General features: G+C 38.4%; 3 protein-coding genes across 9 annotated transcripts in view; 1 reads left to right on the forward strand and 2 right to left on the reverse strand.

The window, feature by feature from the left end:
- rsph10b (radial spoke head 10 homolog B) overlaps positions 1-7,459 on the reverse strand; it is a 12,139-nt gene extending 4,680 nt beyond the window's left edge. Inside the window, exons 1-15 of one of the 3 annotated variants that reach the window (XM_015059979.1) lie at positions 7,107-7,459; positions 6,395-6,470; positions 6,218-6,286; positions 5,936-6,109; positions 5,330-5,415; positions 5,137-5,257; positions 4,777-4,953; positions 4,230-4,329; positions 4,038-4,165; positions 3,778-3,967; positions 3,579-3,675; positions 3,018-3,097; positions 2,027-2,175; positions 658-762; positions 385-573 (exon numbers count right to left, since the gene is read on the reverse strand). In XM_015059979.1, coding sequence (XP_014915465.1) covers positions 385-573; positions 658-762; positions 2,027-2,175; positions 3,018-3,097; positions 3,579-3,675; positions 3,778-3,967; positions 4,038-4,165; positions 4,230-4,329; positions 4,777-4,953; positions 5,137-5,257; positions 5,330-5,415; positions 5,936-6,109; positions 6,218-6,286; positions 6,395-6,470; positions 7,107-7,321 — 1,956 coding nt within the window. In that variant the 5' untranslated portion in view covers positions 7,322-7,459. The remainder of the gene's footprint in view (positions 1-384; positions 574-657; positions 763-2,026; positions 2,176-3,017; positions 3,098-3,578; positions 3,676-3,777; positions 3,968-4,037; positions 4,166-4,229; positions 4,330-4,776; positions 4,954-5,136; positions 5,258-5,329; positions 5,416-5,935; positions 6,110-6,217; positions 6,287-6,394; positions 6,471-7,106) is intronic. The other 2 variants (XM_015059980.1, XM_015059981.1) reach the window with 2 other exon arrangements.
- A 403-nt stretch (positions 7,460-7,862) lies between these two features.
- The window catches only part of pms2 (PMS1 homolog 2, mismatch repair system component), a 12,754-nt gene continuing 1,237 nt past the window's right edge, over positions 7,863-19,379 (reverse strand). Inside the window, exons 1-15 of one of the 4 annotated variants that reach the window (XM_015059977.1) lie at positions 17,408-17,598; positions 16,270-16,412; positions 15,943-16,029; positions 15,499-15,601; positions 15,239-15,422; positions 14,138-14,275; positions 13,945-14,042; positions 13,774-13,873; positions 13,603-13,687; positions 12,475-12,615; positions 11,609-12,383; positions 10,695-10,862; positions 10,517-10,617; positions 10,272-10,441; positions 7,863-8,344 (exon numbers count right to left, since the gene is read on the reverse strand). In XM_015059977.1, the coding sequence (XP_014915463.1) occupies positions 8,201-8,344; positions 10,272-10,441; positions 10,517-10,617; positions 10,695-10,862; positions 11,609-12,383; positions 12,475-12,615; positions 13,603-13,687; positions 13,774-13,873; positions 13,945-14,042; positions 14,138-14,275; positions 15,239-15,422; positions 15,499-15,601; positions 15,943-16,029; positions 16,270-16,412; positions 17,408-17,421 (2,451 nt within the window). In that variant the 5' untranslated portion in view covers positions 17,422-17,598 and the 3' untranslated portion in view covers positions 7,863-8,200. Of the gene's footprint in view, positions 8,345-10,271; positions 10,442-10,516; positions 10,618-10,694; positions 10,863-11,608; positions 12,384-12,474; positions 12,616-13,602; positions 13,688-13,773; positions 13,874-13,944; positions 14,043-14,137; positions 14,306-15,238; positions 15,423-15,498; positions 15,602-15,942; positions 16,030-16,269; positions 16,413-17,407; positions 17,605-19,379 lie in introns of those variants that run through there. The other 3 variants (XM_015059975.1, XM_015059976.1, XM_015059978.1) reach the window with 3 other exon arrangements.
- The window catches only part of eif2ak1 (eukaryotic translation initiation factor 2-alpha kinase 1), a 25,247-nt gene continuing 23,847 nt past the window's right edge, over positions 17,980-19,379 (forward strand). The window contains exons 1-2 of one of the 2 annotated variants that reach the window (XM_015059986.1): positions 17,980-18,121; positions 18,203-18,366. In XM_015059986.1, the coding sequence (XP_014915472.1) occupies positions 18,117-18,121; positions 18,203-18,366 (169 nt within the window). In that variant the 5' untranslated portion in view covers positions 17,980-18,116. Of the gene's footprint in view, positions 18,367-19,379 lie in introns of both variants that reach the window. The other variant, XM_015059983.1, reaches the window with a different exon arrangement.

The raw sequence follows: 19,379 nt of genomic DNA on the forward strand, positions 1-19,379 counted from the left end.
AAAATATATTAACAAATGGAGGCCTGTAGTTGGAGACACACACAAAAATATATATATATATATATATATATATATATATATATATATATATTACTGTATATGTAATATATGTATATATTACTGTATCTAAAGTAGGTTTGATCAATTCTACAGAAAGTTCTAGCCAGTAGCTTTGCTCTTTCCACATAAAAGAAAATCAGTTAACCAGGTTTGAAAAATATTGATAGGTGCTGATCATATCAACATTATTTGATTTCCCACTTCAACACTTTGAAAAGGGAATTTTGCATATTAGACTGTCTGATGTGAAACAGTCATCTCAGGAATTTTTATCACTCGTACATTTTTTTTATGTAGGACAGTTAACAGAAAAAAGATTCTCACTTCCTGAACATGTTGGGCTGCAGCCTCTGGTTCCTCCTCCCCTGTGGCTTCTTCCGCCTCAGGTGAATTCTCTGTAATCTGGCTGTCGGTCGCAATCTGGTCCACGGTTTCCTCCGGCTCATCAGAAACCTGCTGGAACTTGAACTCTGCACAGTCCAAAAGCACCTCGAAAAATTCCAGGAACACAATCTACAGATGAGATTGGCAGGAAAGCATTAGTGAAACGCTAAATGAGGCACATTATGATAACTGACTGGAAACGGAGAGGCGGACCTCCAGCTCCACACGAGAAGGCCAGTTGTCGCTTAGACAGTTCTCTGCAATGAGGAGCTGCAGTAATGTTGTTGTGGTGAGTCGCTGATCGAACAGTCTGAGGTCCTGGGAAGGAAACACAACATTATTAATCTGATGCCTTAACCATATATTAGAGATATTGCAGGATAGAAGACAGTAACTGAAAACTAGATTTAAAGCCTATAAGAGGGAGGTAGAGAGGTTCTTAAAGGGTTTGATTATAAAACCATCAGTCAATCATCTGAAAATGACTGGAAGAGCTGCAGAGACAATCTACAGGCAGGACGATGCTTCACTGCCCTGGGCTTTAGGGAGAGCAGTTCCATTTGCAGTTTGTTACAAACCATGTAGGAAAACCAGCAAACAGGGCTGAAACAATTAACCCCATGCATGGTGTTGAATTGATTATTGAAATAATCACCAACTAATTTAGTAATTCATTAATTATTAATTTAACTATATAGATTTTAAAAAGTCACATTTATTTGTAATCTGCTCTACACAGAACTCCTCAAGTGACAGTTTAATCCTGGTTCAAATTCTGTATAAAAAATCTAATATTAAGCACCTTTTGCTTTACAATTAATCCAAAAATCTAATCACCAGACCAGCCAGCAGAAAGGGCAAAACTTTTCACGTTGATGTCAGAATGACATTTTAGCTGCAGATGCATCCTTTGCCACAAATGATCAAGTGTTCAGTAAAGCAATGCTGCTACTGCGTTTTAGGCAGTGACTTTTTTTATTATTTGCAAAAGGAATTGAAATATTTGTTTATTTGTATTCTAAAACAATCCCAAGTAAAATCTGCAGAAATTATATCTGATTAATCATCAGAATAGTCAATTACTAAAATGACACCCTGTGTAGCAGAAAACTAACATCACAAACCACTCTGAAAAAACTGAATGGGCTTCTCTTCCCAGGAAACAGCCATATACTTAGAGGTGGCGGGAACTTTTTAACTTTAGCTAGAAGTAGCTAGAGCAGTAGTGGTTTTTATCAGAACATATTCATTTGTAAGAATGGTCCAGTCAAAGCACTAAATCTAATTAGAAAGTTGTGGCAAGGCCTAAAATGAAAGCCTCTCCGTCCAGTCTGACAGAACTTAAGCTGTTCTGAAAGAACTGGCAAAAAAAATAAAAATTTTTAAAAAATCACTCTGTAGGTTTATAGCACTGGTTATCAAAATAACACAGAAGTAAAATAATGAATCAGTGTATGTGTGGTACTGATGTGTGTTCTATAGTTTTGTATTTGTGGGTGTGCTTTTAATGTTGTAAAGCACGTTAAACTGCCTTGTTGCTGAAATAAACTTGATTGATTGATATGCATGCAGCTTGTGGCACCTTGAACATCCACAGAAGGTGTCTGCAGGTCATGCATGTCTCATTGCTGTGGGTTGAGTAGATCCTGCAGAAATACTGAAAGATTTCCCAGCACTTGTTCAGGTACTTCAGAGCCTCCTCTGTGACGTCGGGCTGGCTGAACAGGAGGCCTGCTTTAAAACAGCTGCAGTTATTAAATCAGCTCAAAGACAACATGTAAGGCAACATGGGAATGACTTTTTGTTAGTATGAGTCCAACCATTCAATACTCTACTTATGTGTATTCAGTAAATGTGTTTATCATTGTTTTATGTAAACATTTTATATGCACAACTATAAAAAATACTCCAATATTTGGTAATATTTTATTTGCGGGGTGTGCATAACATGAAGTTAAGTGTCATTATTTATTGAATGACAATTCATGACAACGGTCGTAAACATTCCTGAAGACTCCTTCACCTTCATGACATGAGCCATGTCACGTTTATGACAGCGTCATGTCAGTCTTATGCACAGCCCATCAAATAACGTGTTACCAAATATTCATGAAGAAATTAATGTTGTCTGCATGAATACAATGCTGGGTTTCCCTGGAAACCTTAAACTAAACAACCAGAAAGCCTTCCTCCCAGCAGAAGTTAGACTCTACAACCATCACTGCTCTCAATAGAGTCTACCAGTCCAGCCATCCCTGCTGGCATTTACAGTCATTTACTAAATTTTAAATAACATTGCTGCTGTTATTGTACTTATGTTTTTTCTGCACTGCACTGATATGCTGTATTGTAAGTAGTCAGTTGTCTTTAATGTTCCATACACTTACAAATTATGTACATAAAAAGAAAACTCATCCGACTGAGTTGCACGTCACTCGGAGTATGATGCTTCTATTTCTGATAATTGTAGTATTTTTTATGTTATAATCTTATATAGTATATTATTATTGTCAATCTTGTTTTAATATACATTTTGATTTTTTATTTTGGGAACCAGTAAAATAAATCGGCACCTTTTACATTCCTGGCGTTTGGAAGGACATCGTTGGTCATCAGTTTGGAAAAGCAGGAGGCCAACAGATGCTTCTCAGACCTGCAGAGAAGACGTTGTGTTTTTATTTTTTTATAAAGTTCTCACCTTTGCTAATAATTCATCATGTCTTCTTTGTTTCTGCACAAATAAAAAGCAGGACAAAAGTGTTTCCTGGTTCAGTTTTATGCATTTCGGTCAGAACGTCCACTTTCGATTCTCTTTCTAAACCCAGTTGGATCATAACTAAATGTAAGTTATTATTCAACAGGGCTGTGCTGAAGTATTTACACTGCTTGAACTTTTGATCACAGTAACAATGTGATTCAGATCACATTCAGATGAATGCAAAATTCATATGGTGGAATATTAAAACTGCACATTCCCAGTTGTAACACACGGCGGTGGCAGCATCATGCTGTGAGGATGCTATTTCTAAGCAGGTTTCTTGTAAAAATTATTTTCTTTTCTCTTCACAATATGACACTTTGGTTGAAGCTGAATGTTTTTACACAATATCTTCTGGAGGAGATGTTTTCCTTACACCAAATCTTCCCTGTAGATGTAGTAGGCCACTGTCACTAGACCCATGAGAAACTCATGGAGCGGCATGAATGTGAAAGGCGAGAAGGTCTTTTCTTCTGAAACACAGAAGGAAGACAACAGAACAAGCTTCCTAAACATCTGCAGCAGCTACAGTAACCCGTCCTGGATGGTGGACGGTACAAACCAGACTCCTTCACCTCTGATTAAAGGGTCTATCTGTGTCAGCGTCACGCCGTGACGGTGGACGTTGCAGTCCTTGAGCAGGCGCCAGAACTGCAGGTGGGACAGCAGGAAGATGTTGTCGGGAGGACTGGAGCGACCGAGTCTGCTGTAGAAACCAAAGATGAGCCTCAGCTCCACGTGTTGGCTCATCACCACAGATTCCACCTGACAGCACAGACGCAGCGTGAGGCGGGGAACAGCAGCGGAACGGGGTCATAACGGCAGAGGAGCTGACCTGCATGCGCTCAGTCTCACGGTCTCTCTGTGGGATCTTATTCAGGAGAAGTTGGATGTTGAAAGCCATGTCAGATCCTAGTATCTTGGAGTCGTTGTCTGACAGCGGAAGGACGCCTGCAAAGGCGACTGTAAAACCGTGAAAATTGTGAAATGTATTTTGAATGTTCGTTCAAATCAGGTATTTCTTTACCGAGGGGCGGTGGAGCTCTGTCTTCACTCAAGCTGGCTAAGATCAGATCGTCATCAAACTCGCATTCAAATACACGGCCACTCCTCGCAGTGAGAATGCCCTGAAATCCGAGGGACACACACATCTTAGAACGCTTCAAATATTACAGAAGCAAAATGATTAAAACTATTCCTGGCAGATTTGAGTAGCTTCACCTGTAGCTGCCAACAAGATAACTTCTTCTAGCATACCTCAACAAATGTATTGACAGCTCTGGTAAAGATGGATTAGTAAAGTCACCAGTGCATCCTCCTCAAAATGATATTTTTATACACATAGCTACTGACCAACCCAACCTAAAAGTAAAGCTTTCGTTTTAAAGACATTGTTTGTCCGTTGACAACAAATACTAAATACAAAATATGGAAGTGTGAGATTATATTACTCCAGTAAAACCTGTAAACGTGCTTACCAGGGTACTAACACATTTATCCGAGTCTGCATCTGATTTATAATCCAGATTTCAGTTCATTTTTAAAGCTTCTATATTTCTCAGATGAACACTAACCTGTCCGTGTTTTTTATTGTTCCTCCATTCTCCTGTGTAGATCGCACCGCCAGCGTAATAAAAGATTCCTTTTCCGTGACGCTGACCTTCAAAGAACTCCCCCCTGTACTGGTTGCTCTGGACATACTGGGATCCATCAATGCGCCTCAGAAACCAGGTGTGTGTTCCCAAACCATGCTGGAAGATTAAACATATGTAGATTCCAATCCAGTTGGTAATAAACATTAAAATATGGCATTGTTGCAAAATGACTAAAGTGTCCCGGCAGGTTCTTTCCAGGTCAGCGGTTAGAGGGTTAATTAAATAATAATAATTCTGTATCTACATATGTGTTCAGTTCACACAATGTAACTTTCATACCTGCACTCCATCTTTCCAGCTCCCAACATACTGCTGTCCCAGTTTGGTCCAGTTCATAGTTCCCTCTCCATGCCTCAGATTGTTCTTCCACTCACCAGTGTACGTGTTTCCAGATGGGTAACTGTTAAAACACACTTAATATTATCTCACCAATATTAACAACAAGCTAGGAACCAAGCAAGGACACGCTTACCCCCTCTGTCCCCATCCTTCTCTCTTGTTCACCACCCAGTCCCCATCATACCAGGAGGTCTGGTCCTCATCATAATACACTTTACCCTAAATAAACAGAGTTCAGGTCAAAAGCTGACATCCATCCATCATGGGGATAAGTGTCACATTAATGTTAAATTTATCAAAGTATGAATACAAAGTATGAATTATAAAAGGACCAGATGCATGGTTTAAATTTACCGAGGATGTTCCATGATCACATGGTCAAGCAGTCCAGCAGTAAAATTATCCCCAAAACATTTTTCGGATTGGATGAAGCGGGTTAATATTGAGCTGTAAATTTGAGGTCTACATTTAAAAGTCTGGTCTAGGTGACTAAATTAAATGAGCTTTACAAAATCTGTGAAGAAGAGCAACCAACTATTCAACCATGACCATGTCAGCAGGTTGTTGGTGGCTACAAAAGTCTGTCATATCTCTGTGAACTGCTAAGGAAGATTTATCCAAACATCAGTGGGGTGTATGTATAATATGCCTGTGCACATTCAGTAATTTTGACATTCTGTGAGGAGAAAAAGAAATTATATTTAAAAATAGGAGGAAGAGTAAGATGAGTAAATCCTACCTTTCCATGCCTCTTGCCGTGATCCCACTGCCCACTGTAAGACATACCGGTTCTGGGACATTTGTAGGTTCCCATTCCATGTCTTATACCTCTGCTGATGTCCCCTGTATAGGTGCTACCATCCAGCCATGTGAAAGTTCCCTGGCCCGTCGGCAAGTTGCACACAAAGTCTCCCTGCCAACATTGAACATTTTAACTCACTTTGTCATTTTTGTTGAGGAGATACAATGATTAAATCCACGTGTTTAGGCAGTGATTAAATGCATCACTTAGGGAACCTACCTCATATTTCACACCATTTGCCTGTGTGAAGGTACCAGATCCCTCCATGAGTCCTTTGGAGAAAATTCCCTTCACAAAACAATTTACATAACCGGTTACTCAAATTAAATGAAAATTCTTTTGTGTAACATGGAGGCAAATCTAAATATCCAACTTTTTGTGTGTCAGTCGATGCACCTTGTACTCATGTCCTCCGTGAAAAGAAGCAACACCTTCTCCATGGATCTGTCCTTCGCTGGTTTCTCCTTCGTATCTGTCGATGTTGACAAAATTACACACTCTATTTAGCAGAGCTAGTCCAATGCACAAGCGAATTATGATGTTGCTTAGGGCCCCCAAACATTCAGGGGCCTCCCATAAATGGATGAATTTCAAGAGACCATAAAGGTGCAGATTTGTAGATTTAGTTAGAATGAGATTATTATTACATTTGCAAAAGTATATTTTCAGCACAGATCAACAAAAAGTTTTTAAACTGCTTAGAATTTTTATTTAAGATGTAAAGGAATTGGCAAGTTTACTACAAAGAATAACTTCCCATCGTTTTGTAAATGTAGTTACAATCTGTTGCTGTTATTAATCTTTTCTTTGTGTTTTGAGTTCGGTTAAACAGAAATACATCTAAACAAGTGATATCAAATAATCTGTAATTGATGTTAAGATCAATCAGTTCAACTTGCCTTCCCCACACCTTCTGCGTCCCAGATTCCACCAGAAAGAGGGGCCCCAAATTTAAATCTTAAGGCCCGATACAACCTGGGGCCTCCACTGCCATTTTATCAAATCCAATTGAAAAAGTGAACCTTACTACATTTAAAGGTTTGTCAGCAATTATAATTTGAGAACATTTTTAAACATTTTATTAAATGTAAATAACTATTTAAGCTACCTTTGTATTTCCAGGCAAATTATATCAGGGAGTTCATAAACGTCTTCAGTTTGGGTTCGGTCATCACTCTCTGAGTCCCGCAGCAGAATATTAGCTACTCTTTCTGATAAATTTAACAAGCTTTCATCTAAGTTTACACCGCCACTTTCGTTGTTTTTAATTTCTTCTTCTATACATATTTCTTCGTCGCACTGTTCAGCATTTAAAACCTCCATGGCTACGTTTATTCCCTCAAATGTCCTTCCTTTTGTTTCTCACGCGACCTGAAACATCTCTATGGTAACGGTCGAGAAAGCTTCTAACTACGGCAGCCTAAGTCAGTCAAAAAGTGCAAAACTAACGAAAGCTAAATTAAAGAAGTTCTTCCTTTTTAAAAACCTTTTTAAGCTGTTCATTTTAAATTGTACATATAATCAAGCATAAACAGAAACGTTTTACATTTAAATATAAGACGTTCACTTCACGCCAATTACATCAATATATAACAGCATATCAGGTTAGTTTTTGCCCTTTAACTTGAAATACATTTTAAGAAAAAAAAATACCACTTTACTTTTGCTGACCAAAACACATACATTAAAAAGAACAAAGCTTCTATAAGTAAACATTTATGTTTATCTTTACATTAATTAACTTCCAATTAATCTAAATTTCACCAAAGCCTGCATTTACCTTTTAATTGAGAAGAGTGAAGAAATGCTCGACCTAGCTTTGAATACAATTCAGGAATCTTTAAATGACACATTATAATCAATATCCCAGTTGAACCCACTGTTTATTCAGAATTACCGCTTTACAGCCAAGAATTGTAATAATAAATGATCTGTTACCTCAGTTCAACAAGAATAAGAAGCATGTGTTTGTGCATTGTTTATTGGATATAACAATAAAAAAAATAATATAATCTATTTAATATATATAAAAAAATCAAACTAAATGAAAACTAGCATTAAAAAAAGAAGCACACGCTAGTAATTGAACCAATCTAAAAATCACAAGGTAAATCATTTACAGAAGTGTCAGACAGAACATTTACACACAGTCTGGTCTGTATAAAGTGAAAATATCAGAAGGTGTTTCATGTATTTCTGGGCTCAGCCCTGTGAGATGATTTCGAGGTTGGCGAGGTGTCGCATGGTGGGCCTGCCATGAGGACAGTTCCATGGATGCTCGATCTCTCCCATGTGAATCACCAGCTTCTTCATCTCACTGACACTCAGGGCTGTACCGATCATCACCTGGAGGCGGATACCAGCAGAAACAAACAATCAGGGTTTTGAGAAAATACTGCGACATGAAACAACATCTATAAAAACTTTTTCAACTGTCTACATGTTGTTAGACAACTCAACAAAATGATGGTCTGACAAAGGGATTTTACAGTTCAGATTATTTTTAACTTATTAGCAATCTATATTTCTTTCTACTGCCTAACACAGTTACATCTACACTAGATTTCCTGAATTATTTGCCTGTCTGCTTTAACACACACTGATTTGAGTGTTTCCCCATTCTTAGCCTATAGGATTGAACATTCTGATGGTCCATCTATTGCACCTATGTCATTCTTCCAGATGCACATTTGTGAGGTCAGACATTGATGTTGGACAAACTGCCCTGTCTTACAATCTCAGATATTATTTCTTCCAAAGGTGTTCAAGTCGGGTTGAGGTCAGGACTCTGAACTCTGGCTGGTCAAACTCTCTAATAAAAAATAAATAAAATTGATTATTATTATCATTATTATTATTAATCCATGTCTGTTGCAGTAATTTCTGCAATACTTTGAATACTTTGTTGGAGGGCCATTTCCACAGCATGAAAAAGTCCTAAATGTCTCTGCATGCTGATTCTTTGAGAATTCCTGCGCCTGGACCAAAGAGGCCAAATTCTCTCAAGCAGACCCAAACCATCATCACTTCTGGACTGAACCTTAAACTTTGACTAATTGTAGCCAGGCGGAAGCTGCTCTCCTGGAAATGACAGACCAGACAGAGTAGAATGATGACTCATCATTCTAGGGAACATATCAGCACTACTCTAGAGCCCAGGAGTAGTCTGCTTCACATCACTGTATCCAGAACTCTGCATTCTAACTAGCAATGTAAGGTTTGGATACAGAAACCCATAAAACCCATTCCATGAAGCTCTCTGCACAATGTTCTTCAGCCAGTCTAGAGCTAATGTAAAGTTTGGTGGTTGATGTTGTAGACGTGTTGCCATGGAAGTGATGAGTGAACAAATGAACTCATTGATTGACAGTCATTTTTGATCAATTTCAGTCTCATAATTATGACTGAAGCAATTAGTTGAATTAATCCTGATGAACAATTGTTCAAATAATCGTCAACTAATTTAGTAATCGATTAATTGATAATTAGAGTAAAAAGACTCAAAAAAGACCATTTGCTGACAGAACAATACAGTCAGAGCAATAATTAAGCCAAAACTGAACAAAATATACAAATATTTTCCATATAAGATAAAAATAAGCCTTATTTTGTATTTAAATATGCTCTAATTTCAGCTTTACATGGTTTAAATTCTGTAAAAAAAAATTCAAATAAACTGATAATCACATTTTGTGATCCAATTATAAATCAGTTAATTGAAAAAGAAAAACAGATCAGCCCAACAGTGTATTAATGTTCAGTCCAACAGAAAGGCCGAGCTTTTCACATGTTGATGTTAGAAGGATTTCTTTAGCTGCAGCTCTTTTGCTACAAATAATCAAGAGTTTACTAAAGAAATGCTGTTCTTGAATTTTAGGCAATAAGATGTTTATGTTGTTATTATAAAAAAATAACAGAATTATTAATGTATTTGCATCTTATTATGTATTTTTAATATTGTATAAAAAAAGACTTAAGTGGTCAAATGAATGTGCCAATTTGTTTACCCGATTGTTAGCATAATCAGAATAATTAATTACTAAAATAATCGTTAGTCACAGCCTTACTAATAACAATAGCACTTGAATATCTGTCACAGAAAAACATTGACACTTTTACTTTCATTATTTATCTCTATTAGTGTTGCATATGAAATGTAACTGTGTGAGGAATCTACTGGCTTTTATCAAACAAGGAACTGATAAAATAAATTGTAAGTTGTGTGTGTGTGCGCGCATGTGTGTGTGTGTGTCAAAAGTGAGCTAAACTCAACTGATTTGCGACACGCTCTAGAAGCGAACATCTGCCTGACTCTAGACGGGCGGCACATGACGCCCGGACTGTCACTCAGCATGAAGATCAGCTCTTCGATGTCGGCCGGCCCGAAGGTCCAGTTCCTACTGGTGGGCAAGGAGACCAGCTTCACTCGCTCCATCACCTGGGCTGAAGGAATCACTTCACAGTGAGAACATGAAGGAACAGTTCTTCCTGCCTGAAGAAGTCTGATAACAGTCCTACCGTCTTCATCGATCAAGAACTCAAAGCCGTTCTTCTGGAAGATCTCGACGTTCTCTAAGAGCACGTTCTCACTGACTGCAGTCAGGTGGAGTTTCTGTGGGCTGGAGCCAGGAGACACAAGATGGATTAAAGTCTCTGGACACAAAACCAAGTAGACTGCAGTATGCCAGCAGCTTACACAATGAGCCTCTGTCCTTGGAGCACAGTGTGCTGCTGCAGCATCTCAAAGTTGTATTTCTCATCGGTGGCGTGTTGGTCAATCATAAAGATGTCTGAGTTCAGCTTGGTGATGATGAAGCCCAGGTTAAACTGACCGATGATCTCCATTTCCTTAAACATGTCCTTACTACAAAAAAGTAGAAAAAAAACAAAAAAACATTTGTACTCTAACACAAATTGCACAGAACCCCTACTAAGAAAAGCCAGACATGTTGATTACAGCTGAACGTTTCCACAGTTGTCAGGTTATGACCCCACACCTTTTATTGCTTAGTGGAATTTTATGAGATAGATCAACACAAAGTACTAATATTTGTGAAGCAGTAGTAGAGCAATACGTGGTTTTCTATTGGATTTTGGAAATAAAAATATGCTTAATGGTTCTCTAGCTCAGGGAGGTTAGATTATGATATATTTGGGATTTGACTGGGTTGTTCTGACATGAATATTCTCTGATCTAAACCAGAGCTTCTCAAAGTGAGCAGCGTCTTGGTAGCATTAAATTAAAGTTGTAGAAAAAAAAGTATTATTGGAGATGTTAATTTTACTATTTTCTTCACTCTTTATTCCATGACAGAAACAATAAATATCAGTAAAGGGAGAAAATATGAATAAATGCCATTACTGTGTGCAGTCTAGTGATAAAAATCAAATTTTTTTTAAATAACTGGTTTTCAAGCAAATCATTTTACATGGAAATGATTTTCCCAAAATCGGATTTGTGGGACTATATGCAGTCATGACCATACAGTTACCTCAAACAGTAGGAAAAGAAAATTATTTTTAATCCTCATCAATATAGCAACAGAAAACATCACAATAAAAGTCTAAGTCCATATCGCCCAGCCCTGACTGAGCATCATTCAGTCCCACCTGATCTCTCTGCGGAGCTCGTCCTCAGCTCTCTGGTTTTCTCCAGGGCTGATGTTGGCCCTGAAGCGCCTGTAGCACAGCCTGTCTGCGGCTTGCCGTCTCTGCTGCTGCTGCAGTCTCTTCATGCCGGCTGCCAGGGCCTGCAGACAGAAATGCAGAGGCACGGTCCTCCTCTGCAGACAGACGGGGACGTCGGTCGTGGAGGAAGCCGTGTCGGGCGTTCGCTCTGCGGTGAAACATGGATCGTCTCTTCTGGCTCGTTTAGCTTCAGGGATAATGACGGAGTCCTCGACAGGTGAACGTGCTTCGGCCTGCAACTCCGGGTCCTCATGGAGGTTCTGGCTCACCGATGAGTCGTGCGTTACATTTTCAACAACTGGTTTGAAGGAGACTGGATGCTGTGGATCTTGTGATTCTACTGCCAAGCCTCTTTCAGAGTCATTCTCCCTGACTGACACCCTTTCATTCCTGAACCCATGGAGCTCCGCCCACACTCCCAGGCTGCCTTTAGCAGCCTCTCTTCTGGGTTGTACTGGTGATTTAACTGAGCCCTTAAAGAAACACTGCAGCGTTTTCTGGCTTGGCCCGCTTTTGGAAGCTTTTTCTGTGCTTGACTTACTCCCAGAGAGGGCGCTGTTCTGGTTTGAGAAAGCAGCTTTGAGGGCAGCGAGGTTCATGGTTGACTTTGGGCTCGGAGTCCCGGGTTGGTTGGTCTCCGCAGGTTCTGCTTTGTCTTCAACGGGAAGGTGAACTTCTTTAGATGCAGACGATACAGCTAGAGAGAAACAGAAAACAGAAACTTTCAAAATAAGAGGCATAAAATGAAAAAAAGGACATAATAGAAGTATGAAAAGACAAGTTCTCACTCGGTGTATAGTTCAGGCTCATCTTATTTACTCCAGCTTCATACATGTTGATGAGAGAAGACTTTAGGATGGCGAGTAATAGCTTCTCCTCTTGAAGGAAAATCTGTCGTTTGTCAGGCGTTACATTCACATCCACGCAGTCTGGGAACAACAAGCAACCAAAAATGAAAGAAAAGACCCTGCAGGGTTACCACACTTCTTGTTAAGACTCAATCTACACCCTGAAAAAAGGAGAATGTAAAGACAATGGATGGATCTAACTTTTAGAGATCACTAAGAAGACGTATTAGAGCCATTATAGATAGAAAAATAAAAAAGGAGTAAATTTCCATCGTAAAACTCAGACATTTTGAGAATAATATCAGAAATTTTATAGAAAAAACAAGAACATTTCTGAGTTCCAATGGGATGAAAGTCATAAAATTTCCAAAAGTCAAGAATTTTTGGCTGTTGAAACTCAAAGTTTTTTGTAGAAAATTCCTGAGATTAACCTCAAAGTTTCTGACATTTTTGGGAGGAATTTTTTTTCTACCAACAACGGCCCTACCAATACCAACACCAACATTTTTCTTCTATTTAACTACATTTTCATCTCACAGTTTTTTTTTTCATGTGAGGTTGTTAGAAGGTTTTGAACCGTTTGGACTATTATTACAAATAATAATAGTTCTAGCTTAAACTATTATGTACAGGGTGCATTTCATAAACAAATGTATCATTTATAAATAACTTGATTTTAATTAGGAAATATTTTATTCAGAAATGTTTTGTATCTAATTAACTGCTGTTAATGTAAGTGCATTTTTACATTTATATTCAATATTTTGTTTATTTAACTAAATCATTTAATTATTGACCTTATTCAAATCTGAAAAAGTCAAGTCTCTCTTTCCTTGTCAATCACAATGTGATTATATTTAGTGGACAGTTTGCACCAGGCCCATGTTAGCTCAGCTCAGTGTGTCCCAGCCGCTTCATTCATTGTCTTTGTTAAATGTCTGAAGACGACGTTTAATTGAAACTGAATTGAACTGAGCTGGAAATCACTTCAATAAAATGTCATGGTGTTGAACCTTAAATTCAACAGTTCATTTCAGGAATAACGTTTTATTTTGTTAATTTTCTCACCTGAGGCAACAGCTATGTTCAGGGCAACAAATGGATACTGATGTCTGTTGTACATGTGGTACACTTCATTCACAAGTTTACTGACCTACAAGGTAAAAAAAAAAAAAAAAAGAAAAAAAAGTAGTCAGGCAGAAAATACAAACTCAGTTAAAAGCTTTCAACAATAATGACCTTCACTGGGTCACATGGGCGGCTGTTGATGAAGAAGAACTGCCGGTCTGAGGCGCTCCGCCCCACACCGTGGTCCCCGGTGGACACAAAGCCTGAAAGCCTGCACAAAGCATTTGGACTTAAAGCAACAACAAAAGGCATGGTGTCATTTAATAAAAACACGCCACTCACGTAAAAAGCTGTTTGGGTAAGTCTCCGTCTTTAAGTCCATATTCCTCCATGATATTCTCTGACGGAGAAACTTGCCGGAAAGGGAGAAGACTCTGCATCTGCAGGGCACAGAAGGAAAATCAGTGGTGAGGAAAACTGGCTTCGGGAATATCCTGGAGCTGCTGCCTTAAATTAGGGTAAAAGAAGCTAGAACCTGTTTTGGTCCAAATATGGCACCGATGTTGTCTCTCATACTCTGGCTGCCACCGGTGCTGAGGACGGCGCTGCGCTTTCCCTGGCCCGTTTGGTTGGAGCAGGTGATACGGACTCCTGTAGAAACGATGCAGTAGGCCTGCAGGACGTGGATCATTTTAGCAAACTCCTGAAAACACAGCAACGTTTCAGATTAAGGATAAAAACAACTGGGTGGGTATTTACTACATTCAAATAAAAGGAAACGTAACACAATTAAGATCAAAATTGAGACAAAGCTGAGCACATTTCTGACTTCTAACCAGATTGTTTTTTCAAAAGTTATTTAATTATTTAACATGATGACAAGAACAATCTTTAATTAGTGGGTGATTAAAGTATTATCAGTATCTGATGACAAGTTTTTAATCTATTTATACATTTTGGGAATAAGGAATGATGCAACAGGAAACAAAAATTCTGAAACATCCATCCATCCATCCATCCATCCATACATCCATACATCCATACATACATACATAGATGGATCATCCATCAACATTAGAGGACCTGAAGAAGCCTCTAACTGAAGATACCCTGTTGTTGGATGACAGTCTGATCAAGCGGATGCTCAGGGTTGTCCAAAATGTTCTGTGTTTTATGAGGAATCCCTTTGAGCACTGTCATCTCCAGATGCTCCAGAACAGAGTCACACTGATGAGCCTCATCGTTTTGTTCTTTCTTTCATTTGTGTTTTTACCTGAAAGTTTCCTGGAACCTTTTGAAGATTTCTATGAAGCTAGCAATATTTTTGTCAAATAGACCTTCTGTTATACATCACATGTTGTTCTTAGTTCACATTGTGTAATATGATTCAGCAATTAGTTTTCTAATTGATTGTTTTTTTTTCTCAGAGGTTCATCACCAGATTATAACATAAAATCCTTTAAGAAGGGAAGCAACATACTGGATATTCTAAGATCTTTCCACCATGTTGTTGGTCATCAAGCTAACAAATTAACTCTACAACTAGAAGTATTAAAAAAAAAAGAATTAGTGTAAATATGACGAGTTATATACATTCCACCATGGACATTCCAGGATAAACTGTTTCATTGCTGACCTTCTTGATATTCCGCTGGAACTCCTTGTGTCTGACAGGCAGCGTGTAGAAGAGCTGCTGCAGCGTTACCGTGGTGCCCTGCTGCCTGGGACAGGGGGACTGCTGCACAAGGTGACCTTTGTGGTCAAACAACAACTTGGTGCCTATTTGGCTGGACTCATGGCACGTAATCACACTCAGGTCACTGCAACCACAAGTTGAGACAAGGAGTGATTATAATATTACTGTGGGCTTTGTGAACAGAATAAATGTGACTTTACCTGAGAGCACACAAAGAGCTCAGGGCTTCGCCTCGAAAGCCGAATGTTTCCACGTGGATCAGGTCAGAGAAATCCCTCAGCTTTGATGTGTGATGCTTTAGTGCTGTGGAGCAGGCAGAAGAGGAAGGCACAGCATCATGCACACACAGTTCATAGGTTGTTCATCTCAAAATGTCTTACTTTTTCTAATCCAGAATTCAGACTTCAGTTCAAGTACAGTTACAGATCAAACTGACTTTCAGTTTGCTGCAGATAATTCTGTAGAGGTTTGACTTTAAAAATGGATGCATGGATGGATAGACGGATGCAACATTTAGACGATGCATAAGGGAACAAAGTCTGGAAATACTAGGAAATATTTGTCTATATATATCCAAAAATACCTAAATTTCATACATTAACAGATTTTTCTAAATTATTTAGAATTACAAAGACCCCACATACCCAGTCCTTCAAAGTTCGCCTCTTCGACACCTCTGCCATTGTCAGACACTTCTATTTGTTCAGCACCACACTCCTTCAGCTTGACCTCTGGATTAGAAGGGATGGGATGTTAATAAGGACAGACAAGCAGACATGTGCAGTCTAAGTTTCCTAGAAGCATATTAATAACACATCTAATGGTTTAGTAGAAATGTTGAGAATCGGATAAACAAAAAGTAAATCTGTAAAGCTTTTTGTTAAATACACAAAAACATATATTCTAGAGTTTAGACTATAAGGTAGAGCATCTGTTTTGTGTTTCAGAAGTACACTTTGTGCTCTGCTCACCAACATTGGTTGCTCCTGCATCAATGCTGTTCTCCACCAGCTCTTTGACGGCTGTGGCCAGACTCAGGACTACTTGTCCAGAGCAGATCCGATGCACTGAGTGCTTGTCGATGGCCCTTATGGCTCCAGCAGGCTCAGAAGTGCTGAGAAGAAACAAGAACAGTGAGAGCTGCAGCTGGAAAACTTCTCATGCTAAAAACAGACCATAGACACCATAACAGACACCATGGCCTTTTACATGTTGCCATAGACAAAATTAGTAATAAATGAAGTTTTAAACAGTAATAACAATGAGATTAATTCATTTTACTTCAAAATGTCACTCAATTCATACGGATTCATTGGTCTGCATTGGTCTGATGAGACCAAAATTCAACTACGTGCAAAAAAATGTGTGTAAAGGAAAACTAACAGTACACATTAGCCTGAACAGACACAACCCACGGTTACATGTGGTGGAACTGGGAAGCGAGTGTGAAGTTGATGAAATGAAGAATGGAGCTAGATACAGAGCACTGATGAAAGGAAACCTGTTAGATGCTTCAAGAGCCTGGAGAGCAGGGAGAATATTCACCTAACAAGACAAAGAGCCTAAGTACACACCCACTGTTATGGAAAGGTGATCAAAGCATAAACATATATAAGAATGGCCCAGTCAAAACCTAAATCCAATTGGAAGCATCTGATGACAAGTTGGTGCAGATGCTCTCCATTTCATCAAACTGGGCTTGAAGAGAGGGCAGAAATTTCAGTCCACATTTACAGCAAGTAGAGAAATAATTAAAAACATCTGCAGTCCTAATTACAATGAAAACAGGTTCTAATTTGTGATTTGGAGGATGAATACAATTTCACATTTTTCAGGTGTTTCACAACAAGACAAATAAAATTAAAACAACTCATTATTTTCCTGCTACTTTTCAGTTGCCAACCACCAAATATGAAAGAGGTCAAATATGAGAGAGGGTATACCTTTAGAAGGCAGTGCAAGATTTAGATAGCAAAGGCAGTTTCACAGAGTTAAGTCCCCTGGACTTTAGAGCACATTTTGACTTGAAGCACAGAGTGACTACAGCTTCAAGACATAAAAGACTAATAATTCTGAAGGGGAAAAACTAAAATGAGACGGCTAACTTACCAAACATCGGTCATCTTTCCCAGAATTTCCACTGGATCCCTCCTGTCCCTACAGCCTGAACTCAAACGGACCGCTGCATCAGCTGGTTATGTACCATGTAGTTTGTATTTACTTACTCTGGCTTCCCTGCGTGAGAAACACAAAAATGAAGCTCTCCCGCGCCGTTTACGCACAATGTTCGTGAGTATTACTACCGCGCAACACTGCGCAGCTTACTAGTACAAGAAGAAAAAGCATGTAAAGGTTAAGCTCTATAAAGAATACATAAAAAGTGTAATTAGAGCCCAAATATAAAACAAAGAATGCACCTTGTGGTACTTTTATTAAAACAATTTCCCAAACCTCTGTTGAATTTCATCATCGGATGTTAGGGCTCATGGATAATTGTCGTACATCCTAAAAAACGAATACTATTATGTTTAGTAAATAATTTTACCAAATATGCAAATTATTTTAAAATATTTGCTTTTATGATTAGATAGTTACTTGAATGTTGGACGTGTTTCTTGTTTTGGAGAACGATTATTAAGGAACAGGCTGTTTGCTTATTATAGTGCACGCATTTTATGACGGTCCCTTTAAGCCGGCTGCTCCTCAAACATGGCCGACAGTTGACAGGGGACGTAAGGGACTTTTCCCACAGCGTTCATTTCTGACAAGTTCTGTAAAAGTTTTATAAGCGACTCTCTATCCGTAGTTAGCGACTAACATGAGGTTAGCCGTTGAGAATTTGGTAACACTGTAGAAAAATGGTTTAGTTTTATTTTTTTTGTTATTCACGTTTAAAATGTACAGTTCGACGCCGGACAACGGTCTGATGCGCTCTGAGGAATGTTCTGGCAGCGCTAGCAACCTGTTGGTCCACCGGAACCTCAGATCTGTCCGGAGACAGCAGGTTGAGAGCAGCATTAGCTTGTTAAGTTTGGCGAGCGAAGAGGACGAAGACGTCCAGTTTGACAGTAAGGATCTTTGCTTCTTTTACAAGAGTTTCATTTTTGTCGAATAATTCGTTTACATCGCATTTTTAGATCTACTGGTACAATCAAAATAAAAATAAAAATTTCATTGATGCAGCTTTTCCAGATCTCGCGAGGCTAGCTGCAACACATGAGACATCACTATGGCCTTATTTGATTATATGAATTAATTGAAGATATGTTACATTTAAAATATAATAGTTAATGTTGATATAACAAATGTGTTGTGCAGTTTTCTTAATGCATGTTGTGCAGTTTTCTTAATGCATTATCTTAATTAATTCATATTTTTTGTGGAGTAAATAATCACAACTTTAATATTCAGCTATTACCTTTTTTAAGGTGCAAGCTCTAAAAATCTTCAACTGTTAGGGAAATGATGAACTGTTTTCTGTATATTTTTAAATTAACTTACTATTTCAGAGGTGATAAAAAATAATTAACATAGATATATATTGCTCATAAATGGCATCCACAAAAACAACTTTACAGCATAAATGTTATTCATTATGGTTAATTAGCTATCTATATTAGGAATTTTATAGGCCATATTGACTAATAACTTTTCTTGATTAAAATTGTCAAAGTTGTGCATAATTTTATGTGTGAATAGACTGCCTGTAGTTGAAGCTCATGAAGAACATTATGCTGTTTGTCCTCTTTCTCCCCAGTATTATTAAGCTTAGTTATCCGTATGATTTTTTTTGTCTCATTTCATGACGCACTTTGGGCTTTTTGTTATTCAGTACAGGGTTAGGTAAAGGATTAGAGATTATTATTCCAAACCAACAGTCTGCAGTTGGGTGTAATGTCTACTGTGTAATGAGATTTCCATGGTGATGGCAACAGTACCACTGTATCTTGGCATTTATAAAGTTCAAAACAAGTAAATGTACAGTTATAGCTACTGTTTAATTTAAAACCATCAGCTGTTGTTCAGTTGTGGCTGAAGTACCATTATGAGAACCTCCTTCAGTGATCCAGAAGGATCCTTC

The sequence above is a fragment of the Poecilia latipinna genome, unplaced genomic scaffold (genome assembly GCF_001443285.1).
Source record: "Poecilia latipinna isolate Pla-1442-1.1 unplaced genomic scaffold, P_latipinna-1.0 Scaffold1674, whole genome shotgun sequence".
Classification (NCBI taxonomy): Eukaryota; Metazoa; Chordata; class Actinopteri; order Cyprinodontiformes; family Poeciliidae; genus Poecilia; species Poecilia latipinna.